This window comes from Thamnophis sirtalis, unplaced genomic scaffold (assembly GCF_051295495.1).
Source record: "Thamnophis sirtalis isolate CommonGarterSnake01/CBP01778 unplaced genomic scaffold, rThaSir2_p1.2 scaffold_3, whole genome shotgun sequence".
In the NCBI taxonomy this organism is placed as follows: Eukaryota; Metazoa; Chordata; class Lepidosauria; order Squamata; family Natricidae; genus Thamnophis; species Thamnophis sirtalis.
In genome coordinates, this window is record NW_028261383.1 from 166,645,838 (window position 1) to 166,660,663 (window position 14,826).

Here is a 14,826-nt window from a genome sequence, read left to right on the forward strand (position 1 = left end):
ATTTCCAAAGCAAAAAAATAATAATCAAAATACCTGAGATATTGCAACACTGTTGAACAACCTAGCATTCTTAGGTTTTACTGGTTTCTACTACCTTCTCTCAAAACTTTATAAAAACATTTGCAAACAATGAAAGAATAGGATGAAGGCATTGAGGAACAAATGTTTCTCTCCTTGCCTACCTCTCCAAAGAATTATAGGTCCCTTGCTATTAAATAAGTAAATAAGCTGAAGGGAAACTTAGGCTGATTTGGGATTCCCCCAAGTCAAGACTGTTAAAAGTCACAGAGTCCAATGTGTTTCTAACCCATATGTTAAGCTAGCTGCAACTGCCAGCTGTTCTAGGACTGAAGGATGCAGTTTAGCTTGTTCAGAGAATATTTTACTGGAAATAAATCTGGCCCTTTCCATTCGTCAGTGAAACAACAGGTGCTTCTCTCTTCCCTATCCATATCTTTATTTTTTATGTTGTAAATTCTGAGAATCAGCGCTGTTAACTGCGCTTTAACTACCACATTATTTAAGCTTTTTATAAACACATTTTCCCTTTAGCCCTGGTCAATTCCCGCAACGGGACAGCTGAACGGCTTGTGTTGCCAGTCCCAAAAATGGCCGCCTTGAAAACTCCCGGCCTCTTCCCCTGTAGCAAGCGAGAGAACCCCCGTATGTTCACAGCTCGGGGCTCCCTGCCAGGTTCCAACATGGCCGCCGAGACTTTAGTAACTTCCTAACACGTGAGCGCTCTCTGCCTCATCTCTATGATCGAACGGAAGTAGCTCTGAACTGCCTGCTGTTGTTTACCTCACGGAGAGCTAATGTCGATGTAAATAAAGTGGGGAAAGGTAAGGAATCCTCCAGGTGAAGCGGAGGGAGGAACGGGGGTGGGGTGCGGGGGATTTCAGGCGGACCTCTTCAGATTTTTAGGAAAGAAACCGCAATGGCATCTCCCTGTATCTCCCCTATTTGGACAGACTGGGTTGAATAATTTTGGGAGGGGAGGACCGGGTGGCTCTGTAACCTCGCCGAAGTGGGAAGTGTAGGTTGTTCGAGAAGAGCTTGCAGGAGTGTTTGGGTATGAACACTTAAATGGGAAGAAAAAATGGTGACTGGATAAAGATCAGATCCCCATTAGGAGAGAGAATCGTTTTATTGCTGGTGGGCTGTAGAAGAGATCCCGAGAACAAACCCTTGGAGTCAGCCCAAGAAGGAAGAGTGGCAAAGGGGTTGGTAACTGAGAAGAACTGAGGTTACATTGAAACAACTGAACACAGATGGAAGTTCTTAAATGGAGACAGATATGAGTGGCAAAGGTGTCTTTTTGTGCAACCTGGTGCCCTTATGGTTGGTCTCTTCAGCTGAGATGACAACATAAGGGAGGGAAGCTCCTGCGGTCTTAGGACCTACTAAAAATGTCACCTGGGCTCTTTGGCCTTCCACTGGCATCATATCTCTGTGTTGATTTTGTCTTTCTGCACCATGACGGCTACCTTATTGGGTAACGGAAAAGAACCAGGAATATTGTGTGCCTGCCTCCACTGAGGCTGTCCCATCCAGCTCTTATGGCTCAGCAACGTGGGGTCAATAGCTTGCGCTTCAATCAAGATCAGAGTAAGTTATTGAATTCTTTTGAATGTGTTCCCCAGGAAGTCTGGCACTCTTTTATTAGGGGGTTGTAACGGAGAGTCATAGGCCCTTCAAAATAAAGAGCTTTGAGATGTTTTCAGCTCATAAGGCGATCTCTAATCCCTGCATTTGAGAATAGCCTTGTTGATGGAAATATCCTTTCTTTTTGCTAGGAAATGTATTTTTTTTTCATTTCAGGGATTTTTGGGGCTGGCAGTCTAACATCACTAGTAGATTATGGTCTTCCTTTTGACTCCAGTGAGTCATGATGTTCCCAATATACCACACAGTTGATCTATGCTCTCTCATAATAGGTTGTTTCTGCTGTGCTATGGAGACAGGTGTTCGGATCTATAATGTGGAACCTCTTATGGAGAAGGGCCACCTTGGTAAGGAGCAAAGATGGCTAAAAATGCAGGGCTGTGGAATATCTCTACTCCTGGGCAGTGAGTCCTACAATAGTACTTCTTGTTTGTTTGTTTTTTCACCAGATCACGAACAGGTGGGCAGCGTAGGGCTGGTTGAAATGCTACACCGATCTAATCTTCTTGCTATTGTAGGAGGAGGTGGCAACCCTAAATTCTCGGAGATCTCAGGTAGGTATTCTCAAGGGAAGAAGTGGAATCAGAGCAAAGGAATCATGAATTGTAAATTTCAGCTCTAACAGTGATACAGAGACAAACAAATATAATCTCTGATTATCCCCCTCACAGGGACCTATCTTCTCCCTGTTTCTCTACGTCCTTGTTGATTTATGTCTTCTGTGTCCTCATGCTTCCATTCTAGTCTTGATCTGGGATGATTCTCGTGAAGGGAAAGAAGGCAAAGACAAATTAGTTTTGGAGTTCACCTTCACCAAACCAGCATTGGCTGTCCGCATGAGACACGACAAGTATGTTTGGAGTTCATTCTCTTTTTACTGGGTTCAGAACATGGGTAGGATGCTATATCCTTCTGCTTATCTGAATTCGATGGCCACAATACATACCACTCGTTACAATATTACATTTAAAGTCCAGTTATATCCATGCAATTTGTTTACAATAAAGTCTGTACTGGCATCACTGATTGAAGCAGAAAAAAAGTAATTAGAACATTTGAATGTGTATCCATTTATATTCTTGTATCAAAGATTCTCATATTGATCCATTAGTTGGAAGCAAATATAAATTTGTAAAGATATACAATTCTAATTTAATATTTTGCCTTGTTTTTACCCTTTGAAAGCTGCTTAAAGTTGCCTCTAGGCAAGATAGGTGGCATATAGATGTAATAAATAAATAAAATTGCCTCTGCAGCAATATATCCTTAATACATTTGTATAATACTAGAATGGTGATGTAGAAGAAGAAGTAGCAGATCTTGGGGCAGAATCAAAAGAGGAATCGGCCTAGAATCGCTACATAGCCACAGATTACATCCAATACCCAGCACTTTGAATTCTGTTAACCCTGTGCTTCCTCTACCCCCCCATGCTCCTTATTTTATTGCACTATGTCTCCACTCTACTTGGATTTTGGCAGGGAATAAATTCAGCTCTGGAGCGCAGAGACTTGTCCCTCTGCTCAGGGACTGAAAATCCAAGCAGAGTGGAGGGGAAGTGTAGTAAGGTAAGGCCCACAGGAGACTCATGTGAGTAGGGGAGACCCCGGAAGGCTTAGCACAGGCTCTGCACAGGTTGGAGGTAGTGGTGGTGCAGACAAGCCTCTGCTCTGGAGCTGAAAATCCTTCCTGCCAAGATTCAAGCAGAGTGGAGAAGAAGCATGGTAAGGCAAGGAGCCTGGGGTGTCTCAAGAGGGTGGGGAATGCCTAGGAGGGCCTGTCACAGATTGTGCACAAGTTATTGGTATGCTGTGGAGAAGACTCTCTGCTCCACAGTTGAAAACCACCCCTACCAAAATCCAAGCAGGATTTTCAACCTCTGAGCAGAGACAATAGTCTTCAGCCCCTACCTACACCCTGACTCATACATATCCTGTGTTGGGCATCCCATGGCCTCGCCCACCCCTCTGAGGTACCCCGTGCTCCTTACCTGGGATTACATCTTTTCAGTCACCCATGAGATTAATAACCACAAGGAAGTGCCTTGATTGCAGCCATGTGACATCTTGCTTCACAACTGGTTTGCTCAATGACCAAGATTCCAGTCCCAATTGGAGTTGTGCATCAAGAGCTACCTGTATTCCTGTATTCTAATTTCATACCCCTGTATTATCTTTGCAGAATAATAATTGTGCTGCGGAATCGAATCTATGTGTATTCTTTCCCCGACAACCCCACTAAACTCTTCGAGTTTGACACCAGAGACAACCCCAAAGGTAAAATGAACCTCGCTCACTTAGCAATTCCCTCATTTCACTCCTGTTTTCCTTTATTTGAAAAAAAAAAATGAAGGACCCGCTGCTCCTTCATATTGCATCAATGTCCAACACTGACAGATGCCTCTCTGTTTTTTCTCTATCTCTCACCTCAGGGCTTTGTGATCTCTGCCCCAGTTTGGAAAAACAGCTCCTGGTTTTCCCTGGGCATAAATGTGGCAGCTTACAGCTTGTGGTGAGTGTTATGTGGTAGGGTGAGGGAGATGACAGGATAGACACGAGGAAACCTTAATACATTTTGCCATGGCCAATACGAAAGGGAGACAATTTAATCTCATGTAAGCTAGTGAAAATGACAATATTTCTTCATAGGCAGATATAATAACCACATCGGATCCTGAAATACTTCAGAATCTTGTGCTATTTATCACACAAAGTAACCTGCACAGGTAGCGCTTGATTTAAAACCACAGTTGGGATCGGAATTTTGGCCCCTAAGCAATGTGGTTGTTAAGTGAGTTATCACATTACTAGATCAAATTTTACCACCATCTTAACATGGTCATTAAATAACTCATGTACTATTCAATGAGCCCCATAATCGTTAAGCAAATCCAGCCTCCCCCCCCCCCCCCCGATTGACTTTGTTTGTTGGAAGCTGATTGGGAAGGTAAGAAATCACGACCACGTGACCAAAAGGCATTGCAACTGTTGTAAACGCAAACTGGTTGTCAAGCACCCAAATTGTGATCATGTGACTGCAGGGGTGGTGCAGTGGTCATAACTTCAAGGATAGATTATACCATAAGTCTTTTTTCCTGAGGCCATTGTAACTTTGAACTGTTGTTAAATGGACAGCCATAAGATGAGGACTACCTGTATATAGAAATCAAATGAGTCACCTGTGTTGGTTGATTGTGTAAAAGGGGGCAAAGAGCAATGCCAGGGATTGAATTTTTTTTTAACTTAGTCATATTGATTCACCGACAAAAGTGCGCCCGACTAAACCGCGGTGACAAAACCGCGAGTTCTAAAGCGCTCCGACGAATGAGCGTTGAATCGCGCCAACAACAGCACGGTGACAGAACCACGCTGTAAACCTAACCCTAAACCTAAACCTAACCCTAAATGTAACGCTAACCCTAAACCTAACCCTAAACCTAACCCTTACCTTCTTCTGTCGACGCGCTGTTGTAAATCGCCCTTCTGTCACCGGACTGTTGTCGGTGCGTTGATGACGTCGCGGTTTTAGCGACACGGTTTTGTCGGCGCGCTTTTGTTGTGCGCGCTTTTGTCGGGTCACGAGTCATATTAGCTTAGCTTAGAATGGCTTAGTCATGTTTACTCCAGACCCAAGATTGCAGTACACACACTCAGACAGGGCAGCCTCTCTAAGCCCCTCCTCCATTGTTAAGCTTGTTTGAGGCTTTCCCTAAAAACAAAAAGAAGCTTGAGTCTCCTAGGTTGCCTTCCCAGAGATTTCATAGCCAGTTTCAACTTGATTGTCAGACGGGCTCTTCTGCTTTCATTTAGCATGAGAAAGATTAGAAGTTGCCAAAGACTTGGATCATACTTCATTTTCTTCCAATTGTCAGGTTAAAATTTGATTGTTCTTCCAGGCTTTTGAAATGTTAGTTCCCAGAGGGTTTTTTTTTTGGTATGTTGGTGATATTAGTTCTGATTTTATATGGTGGAGGGGTTTTGGGGTATGGATTTAATTCCCATACTAGCAAGAAAGAAGCACATGCCCTTGAAACAAAATTTAAGGATTCTTTATCCTTAACTTCCTTCCAAATTTGCTTGTATTTTACCAGCTTTGTACCATCATTTCCAATTTTTTAATATAGTTTTTACTTTTGTGCTCTTGGAGGATATTATTTTTCTAAATATATAATTTATTTCATTGTAGAAAATGAAACAGACATACAGTTGCAAATAATGAGCCAAGTCTGATTCAGGTGTTTTATTTTCAGCAGTCTCTGATTTGCATGGTCCTCTTCATCTTTTAATGTGGTCTGACTTTAATTTCCCAAGTTGATAAGATGCTTTTTGTGCAAACCAGAACCGGACTCCGCTTCAGAATCTGCTTTTCTATTTTTGGTTTGCACATGAGCTATTTGCTAGTGAGGGGATGGTCATTGGCTGCACTGGACTGAAGGGAATACGTGGCATGTTTTTGCAAACTATTCTGTTGAGATTAAATTCAACTCTGGTTTATTTGTTCTTAATGATGACTTGTCCTCCCCTTAGGATCTTTCAAGCACCAAGCCTGGCACCTCGTCCGCCCCATTTACCATCAATGCTCATCAGAGCGAGATCGCCTGTATCTCCCTCAACCAACAGGGCACCGTTGTGGCCTCTGCCTCAAAGAAAGGGACCCTCATCCGCCTCTTTGACACACAGACCAAGGAGAAGCTAGTAGAGCTCAGGAGAGGGACTGATCCGGCAACTTTGTACTGGTGAGAACTCCCTCTGTCCTCCCGTCACACAGGCCCTCCCTTGCAAACTGTGCCCAGCTCTGCCTTTCCCTGGGCCAGGCTACTTAGGACGGCTGCATTACATCTCAGATTCTATTCCCCCACTGAGCTCTTGCTTCAATCTCCACCCATCCACCCCAGAGAGCAGGTCTGAAAAAATTATCAAAAGGGCCACATAGATAAATTAAAAATCCTTATGGGTTGCAAAGAAATACCTGGAATATTGATCAGCGAGGGGCACAGTGGCTCAGTGGCTAAGACGCTGAGCTTGTCGACCAGAAAGGTCAGCAGTTCGGCGGTTCGAATCCCTAGCGCCACGTAATGGAGTGAGTTCCCGTTTCTTGTCCCAGCTTCTGCCAACCTAGCAGTTCGAAAGCATGTGAAAATGCAAGTAGAAAAATAGGGACCACCTTGGTGGAAAGGTAACAGCACTCCGTGCGCCTTCAGCATTTAGTCATGCCGGCCACATAACCACAGAGACATCTTCAGACAGCACTGGCTCTTCGGCTTTGAAACAGAGATGAGCATCGCCCCCTACAGTTGGGAGCGACTAGCACATATGTGCGAGGGGAACCTTTACCTTCACTGATCAGCTGTTCTGCTAGTGGAAGTGCTAGAACTGACTGTGGTGAGCCTTGGAAGCATTTAGCGGCATGTTTTTGGGGGGGGCAGTGGCAGAGGCTGTAAATTTACTGCTTAAAAAAACCACACTGGCAGAAATTGGTGCAGGCCTGCTGTGGAGAAATAAATAATATTCTGTTAATCACAACTGCTGGAGACAAATGAAAGAATAGACAGGGAAAATAGCAGCATTGCTGAATTATTTACAGGCTTTGGGGTTAGAAACTGAGAGTCTTGTTAATGTTACTTCTTGGGAAAAACCAGGCCCTGTATCATGAGACTTCTAACTGAGGCAAATACCTCCCAGGGGTATTGCAGTGGAGGCAGATAATGGCACCAAGGAATTAGGATGAATATTAGTAACTTTTGAGAATAGTTTTGAATTGAAAAAGTAAGATCAGATCAAGCCACATTATTGTAGAGATTCTGGAGGGTTTTATTTTGTGCGTGGAAAAATGAACAAAATGCTTCCGGCTCAAGTTACTAACTTTCCTGCTTCTTAAGTTTCAACATTTGTCTTTTGCCCAAGTACTGGACAAGAAGATAGGTGAGCCTATTTTTAGAGGGTTATTGATGGAGACATGTGTGCTGCACCGAGGAAGTTCACTGTTTTTATCATTGTTGTAAGCTTGTTGTTTAACAACAGTGACTTGTCAAGCGGAAGGCCCATGCAGATCAAATCAATCGATCCATCAATCAATGCACTATTACTGGAAGTGCAAATACTGCCGGTCACAAGGTCTTTGTAAGAGCTCTACATGGGGCTGCCCTTGAAGAGTGTTCGAAGACTTCAGTTAGTCCAGAATGCAGCCGCGTGAGCGATTGTGGGTGCACCCAGGTACACCCACGTCACACCTATCCTCCGCGAGCTGCACTGGCTACCCATTAGTCTCCGGACCCGCTTCAAGGTGCTGGTCGTTACCTATAAAGCCCTACATGGCATCGGACCTGGGTACCTGAGAGACCGCCTCCTGCCGATTACCTCCCATAGACCGACTAGATCTCACAGGTTAGGTCTCCTCCGGATCCCATCTGCCAGCCAATGTCGGCTGGCGACTCCCCGGGGGAGAGCCTTCTCTGTTGCAGCTCCGGCCCTCTGGAATGACCTCCCCATGGAGATCCGGACCCTTACTACCCTCCCCGCCTTCTGCAAAGCCACCAAGTCCTGGCTGTTCCAGCAGGCCGGGGGGCTTGTGAAACATCCAGCCCCACGGAAACTGTGAATGTTGCGTTTTTTAAAGTGTTGTCTTTGTCTATTTATCCCCCTTCCCTTGTCTATTGTGAGCCGCCCGGAGTCCTTCGGGAGTGGGCGGCATACAAGACAAACTAAACTAAACTAAACTAAACTAAGACTGGTTTGTTCTGCTAGCTAAAAAGCAGTACACCTCCAGTAGTTGGCAGGCAAGTAAGGGAACCTGCCCTGCTATCATATAACAAGTGACGCAAGCTAAGGAAGTGACCAAGCGGCTTGGTCCAAGTTTAACAACCCTATGAAGAGGTGCCACTCCCATTCCTTGTCAATGTGTTTCTCAGAGGGTTCATCTCAGATGCAGTAAAATTGGCACCCTCGTGGGGGGGAGCCGGCATTGTCCGGTCGACGGCACCCGGTGGAGGCTCAACCTGTGCTATCTCGTTGGTCGTTGGGAGGTAAGTGGCAGGAGGCGGTCTCTCAGGTAGCCAGGTCCTAAACCATGTAGGTCTTTAAAAGTAACGACTAGCACCTTGAAGCACATCCGGAGACCAATGGGGAGCCAGTGCAGCTCGCGGCGGATGGGTGCAACATGGGTGTATTTAGGTACACCCAATATCGCTCGTGCGGCTGCATTCTGGACCAACTGCAGTCTTCGAATACTCTTCAGGGGCAGCCCCATGTAGAGTGTGTTACAGTAATCCAGTAATCCAGAGGCCCCAGTGCAGGGGTGGGTTTCAACCGGTTCGTGGCGGTCCCTGCGAACCGGTTGGTCAGCGAACCCGGAAGTAAGTAACTTCCGGGAACGGCGAAGGGCCCACCCGCGCGCCCGCACTCCTTACCCGGTTTTGACGAGTTCTGCGCTTCCACGCATGCGCAGGACGCATACAGCGCCTGCGCGATCCTCCAAGAGCAGCTGGAGCATCGCACAGACACTAGTATGCATGCGTGCACCGCGCGCGTGCACAAGGACGCCGCCAGCCCCGTTCCAACCGAACCGGTTGGAACGGGGCGAGAAACCCACCCCTGCCCCAGTGGTGTGGCTGTGTAATAATCTAACAGTTTTAGGAATTGCTAAACTAATACAGATCAACCAAGCTCTAAACCAGAATTGGGGTTGCAAGGACATTCTGGAAGATGTTGAAGACAGAGCTCACGAGACTTTTTTGACCTGTTTGGGACCATATTTTGTTTCATTATTTTGTTCTTATTTCGCTGTTACGTAGTTGCTTTGTGAATGTTTTGTTTTTGTATGATGTAAACCACCAAGGTTTTAATCCAGTGTTTCTCAACCTTAGCAACTTGAAGATGTCCGGACTTCAACTCCCAGAATTCCCCAGCCAGCGAATGCTGGGGAATTCTGGGAGTTGAAGTCCGGACATCTTCAAGTTGCCAAGGTTGAGAAACACTGTTTTAATCAATTGTGATGGGGCATCTCCATAATGATGTCCATAACTCCTACTCCCCAGCCAGGAAGGCTAGGAATTATGGAAATTGCATTCCCAATTATTTCTGGAAAGAGATGGCTCAGTCAAGAGATATTTCACCAAGCTCCTCTTCAGGAGTAATATACAGATTACTGAAAATAAAGCATTTGTTATTATAGAGACACAATCATAGGAAGAAACCTTGAACTGTGAAATGAAACTTATTTCTTCCCCACAGCATTAACTTCAGCCACGACTCTTCATTTCTCTGTGCGTCCAGTGACAAAGGGACTGTCCATATCTTTGCCTTGAAAGACACCCGATTAAACCGCCGCTCAGCGTAGGTAGCCGGGGGGCGGGGGGGGGGGCGAGCAGGGAGGATGAATAGGTATATGGAAGATGCTCATCCGTAGTACCTTAATCCCGTTCTTTCTCCTGCTCTCTCGCAGATTGGCCCGCGTGGGCAAGGTTGGCCCCATGATAGGTCAGTATGTGGATTCTCAGTGGAGCTTGGCCAGCTTCACTGTGCCAGCGGAGTCTGCCTGCATCTGTGCTTTTGGGAGGAACACCTCCAAGAACGTCAATTCAGTCATTGGTGAGTGGCATTGACGAGAGATTTGAGATTTGAGAAGTTTATTTATATGCCGCCCTTTTCCCTGGGGGGACTCAGGGCGGCTTACAACTCGAAAAAGGGGGGGGGAAACAAACATTTAACACGTAGGACAGTACATCATTAAAAACACAACATTCATACCATTCGGGTGGGTTACAGTCTTTAGCCCCAGGCCTGACGGGATAGCCAGATTTTGAGGGCTGTGCGGAAGGTCTGGAGGGTGGTGAGGGTGCGAATCTCCACGGGGAGATCGTTCCATAGGGTCGGAGCTGCCACCGAGAAGGCTCTCCTCCGTGTGGTTGCCAGTCGACATTGACCGGCAGATGGGACTCGGAGGAGGCCTAATCTATGGGATCTAATAGGTCGAGTGGAGGTGATTGGCAGTAGGCGGTCTCTCAAGTACCCAGATCCACTACCATGAAGGGCTTTATGGGTGACAAGTAGCACCTTGAAGCGTACCCGGAGATCGACAGGTAGCCAGTGCAGCTCGCGGAGGATAGGCAGGAGATGTGGTGGGCCTCTTGAAGTATGTCACATACAGCCTTGACCCAGGCCAATTCTGCCATTGAGTATTTATGTTAAGGACGCCCTCCCTCCCTCTCCTGTTTTGGTTTCCTTATATTTATTAATGGCGTCATTGTAGATTCTCTGCCATGTCATCTCCTCCTGCATCGAGTTCTCCTGAATCCCGTTCTTGGTCTCTCACCCACCTTCTGTTCTGTTTCCTACTCTTACAGCTATCTGTGTGGATGGTACTTTCCATAAGTATGTCTTCACTCCTGATGGAAATTGCAACCGGGAGGCCTTCGATGTCTACTTGGATATATGCGACGATGATGACTTTTGAGTGTAGCTTCATTCCCGTTGTTCAGGCAAAAAGCATGTGAGGCTGAAGCATTGAAATCCAGTGTTACACCAGCGGCAACGGGAGTTTCCTTTCCTCTCCACCTTTTGCCCCCGTATGTTTCAGAAGGTTCTTTAATATTCCATAACAAATTTGGAGGTGTGGGGGGAAGCTGCAGGGAATGGGAATTCTGCTGGCAGAAGGCCATCATTAGATATACTGCAAAGGTTTTCAGAGTGCCGAGATGGAAAATGCTGAAAGCATCTTGCTATAAGATGGAGTGAATTCTGGAGAACAGCTGCATTTTTTCTTCCTTGATGCCACCTTTCCAGAAGTCTGTTCTTACTGCTGCTTTAGTTCAGCTGCCGTATTCATTTGGGACTGAGAAATACAGACAGCCGAGTTTGGAGAGGAAGAACCTGCCAGATCACTGTACTTTCTATACCCTGGAACCTTAGGAGGTTACATATCTGGATGTGCCCAACAATGATGGGCATTTGGGGAGGAGGGAAAAAGGCACAGTTAACATTAAGAATCAAGAACAGATGTTTATGTTATTTAATTGACATTCTGTGAACAATAAAGGATGAAGGAAATTCTGAAGAACTGAAATAATGATGTGAAATCTTACTCATTGTCTGTATGTATGTGGAAAATATCATTCTTTTATGTAATCCTTCATTGGAGAAGGCCAGATAACAACCCATCTTCATAGAGGAAAAAGGCTAGAGTGGACTAGATGCCTTATTACTTCTATAAGAAGTTTTTAAAAAGTAGTTTTTAAGAGCAGAAAATCAATCACACAGATTCTTTTGTTCTTCCTTTTTGTCTAATTTAAAATGATAACATCCATATATGAACTTGTGGCTTTAAATTTTTTCCATTTTCTACTAATTGTTTTCAATGCTGCCTTCTTTCTGATCTTTCTATGACAATATTATTGCATTTAATTATATAAATGCAGTACAGTACTCATAACTACCATTGTGAATGCTTCCCCCTGCCATTCTAATTAATAAGCATTGGCCAGAATTTTTTGAAGTCACAAAATCTCACGAGCTCTGTATTGTCTTCAAAAATTTTTATAAGATTAAGAATCAATAAGATTTGGTGAGATTTTGGATTTCCCCCCCAAAAAATTTTTTTAGTATTTTATTTGTATATTTATTAAATTCAATTCTGTCAATCTCTAGAAATCTTACAGCATTGTTCACTGTCTGAAAAATTTGCTGACTATTTTTTTTTAGCACTTGAGCAGAGGTGGGTTCCTACCGGCTCGCACCAGTTCGGTAGAACCGGTTCGTCAAATCTACCGAACCAGTTAGAAGAGATTCCACCAGTGGACCCAGAAAGAAGGCCACACCTACAGAAGAGGTTCCAACATTTTTTGAAACCTACCACTGACACACACACACACATACACAGAAAGAGAAAGAAAAAGAAAGAGAAAGGAAGAAAGAAAAAAAGAAAAAAAGAAAGAAAAAGTGAGAGAGAGATGAAAGAAAAAAAGGAAAAAGGGACAGAGAGACAAAAGGAAGGAGAGAGAGAGAGAGAAAGAAAACCCATGGCCGGCAAGCCACTCCCACCAAGTCACATGGCCAGCAAGCCACTCCCACAAAGGAGGCCACACCCACAGAGTAGGTTCGAAAATTTTTTGAAACCCACCACTGCACTTGAGGGACATTCAACTTTGGATGCATTTGCACATCATACAGCATTAAAACTGCCCTATGTTTTGATGTCATACATGTAGGAGAATCATTGGGGAAACACCCTACCCCCCTCAGCTTCTATGATCAACAGTGGGAGCTGAAAGTGATTACTGACATAATCAGGCTCCCAACATACGATAAGGGAAATGTGAGCATCTTACAAATGGAATGATGTTTCTAGAAAGAAAAAGACCAGATACGAACGGGACTGAAATGATGAAAAGCAAAAACCACAACCTTCCAATCCCAGCATTGCCATTTATTTATTGTGTCTTTCCCGTGATTGTCTCAAAGGTTTGTTGATCACACAAGAACTAACACCTTACCGGACAGTATCAAGATTCAGGAGAATCTCCAAAAGCTAAAACACTGGGTGGAAATAATTCAGGTGAATTTTGAAAATTAGATGATGAAGATGGAGGACCAGACTGGGTTAGCAGCACAGGCAAAAAAAAGGGGGGCGGGGGAGGATCTTCATGAATCATGAGTTGAGCCAGATAGATGTGGTGCAGCTGAAACTAAAAAAGCAAAGCCAAGCCCTAAGCTTCATCAACCTGTTGGAAGAAATGTCCTTCTGGGTTCGGCTCCAAGTGGGGAAAAAGACATTGGAGACATGGAGGCTGCTTGGAAAGATGGTTTTAATGGTGGACAGGACCACATGGCTTGAGTCCTGTACAGAAAAGGTGATCACATGCTTCAATGTTGGTGGAGAAGAAGAGAAAGAAGGACTAAGATGCCGAGTCCCTGGTTTTATGCCCTCTCTGGCCTTTGATCTTGAGCTTGTATTCTGATTGGTTGTCAGACTCCCATGGGGCCATGCAAGGGCAACTATCTAGGCTGTTTTGAATCCAGGTTTGGTTGAGTTCTCAGATGCCATGTGGATAAAGAGTTGGATAAAGGGCCAATATTATCATGCCTTAATCCCATCACTCTGGAACTGAAGGGGAGAACTCTTTATTATGTAAAGTGGACCAGCTCAGGCTTTAATGGCTCATTGAGAAAGGGGGATGGGCAGGAAACTGCAGGCAGCTATTCTGTCTTTTAAAACATGTTTCTTCCTTTTCAATATTTCCTAGTATATTTCATTTTTCTGGGAGAGGGCTGGGTGATAACTTCCTACAAACCGAAGACCACATCAGGATCAAGAGAAGCCATCCTCCTTTCTATTGTGCATTGGTTAGGACACCCTAGAATGTTCCAGACATTGCATTTTAGAAAGATGATTTGACAAACAAGCATTTTCAGAGGACAGCAATCAAGATGATAAAAGGGCCAGTAAGGAAAAACACATTGGAGGCACTTAAGTGGAGAAGAGAAGGCAATGGAAAAGATGCAATGCTTGTCTCCATTTATCTGAAGAGCTGCAATATAGAAAAGCCAAGATTTTTAGACTTATTCCAAAAACAGGCCAAAAGAACAACATGTTCACGTATCAAAGAAGTAGGCTTTGGTTTAAAATCTGAAAAAAATCCTAGTGGTATCCCATAGTGGAACTGTGGTGGACATTGTTTTACTGGAGCCATTGAAATAGAGGCCCTCTCTGGGAGATGCTGTAATAAAGCATTTTGCATCTGGCAAGGTGTTGGAGTCATTGATCCACTCATCCATTTAATCTTTAGATAATATAGCAGAAGAAGACACACAAAAGATCTCATTTTCTTTCATCTATTTGGCCCCTCCCAATTCTTTTCCAAAACCACGCCGTGGTTTTCAGGTAGCTTAGCTCAGTGTTTCCCAACCTTGGCAACTTGAAGATGTCCGGACTTCAACTCCCAGAATTCCCCAGCCAGCATTCGCTGGCTGGGGAATTCTGGGAGTTGAAGTCCGGACATCTTCAAGTTGCTAAGGTTGGGAAACACTGGCTTAGCTTATTGTATCAGTAAAGGAGTAGTTTCTACAGTTGCCTGCAGGTCTTTGCAGAAGTCCCCAACGTTTCCTTGGAGGAGCTGCATTTTTCTTACCGCTATGAAGCCATTAAATTAAAGCCAAGGAAAAGAAAGCA

The 14,826-nt window shown here is 44.6% G+C and overlaps 1 protein-coding gene across 1 annotated transcript; it reads left to right on the forward strand.

Annotated features, from left to right (window-relative positions):
• Positions 1-747: 747 nt before the first annotated feature.
• On the forward strand, positions 748-11,727 carry WDR45 (WD repeat domain 45). Its single transcript, XM_087710773.1, has 11 exons — positions 748-842; positions 1,508-1,608; positions 1,938-2,012; positions 2,115-2,219; positions 2,410-2,515; positions 3,847-3,941; positions 4,097-4,176; positions 6,192-6,400; positions 9,894-9,995; positions 10,105-10,250; positions 11,006-11,727. Exons 2-11 carry the CDS (start codon positions 1,560-1,562, stop codon positions 11,113-11,115), a joined length of 1,077 nt encoding a protein of 358 aa, XP_087566899.1. The 5' UTR covers positions 748-842; positions 1,508-1,559; the 3' UTR covers positions 11,116-11,727.
• The last annotated feature ends 3,099 nt before the right edge of the window (positions 11,728-14,826 follow it).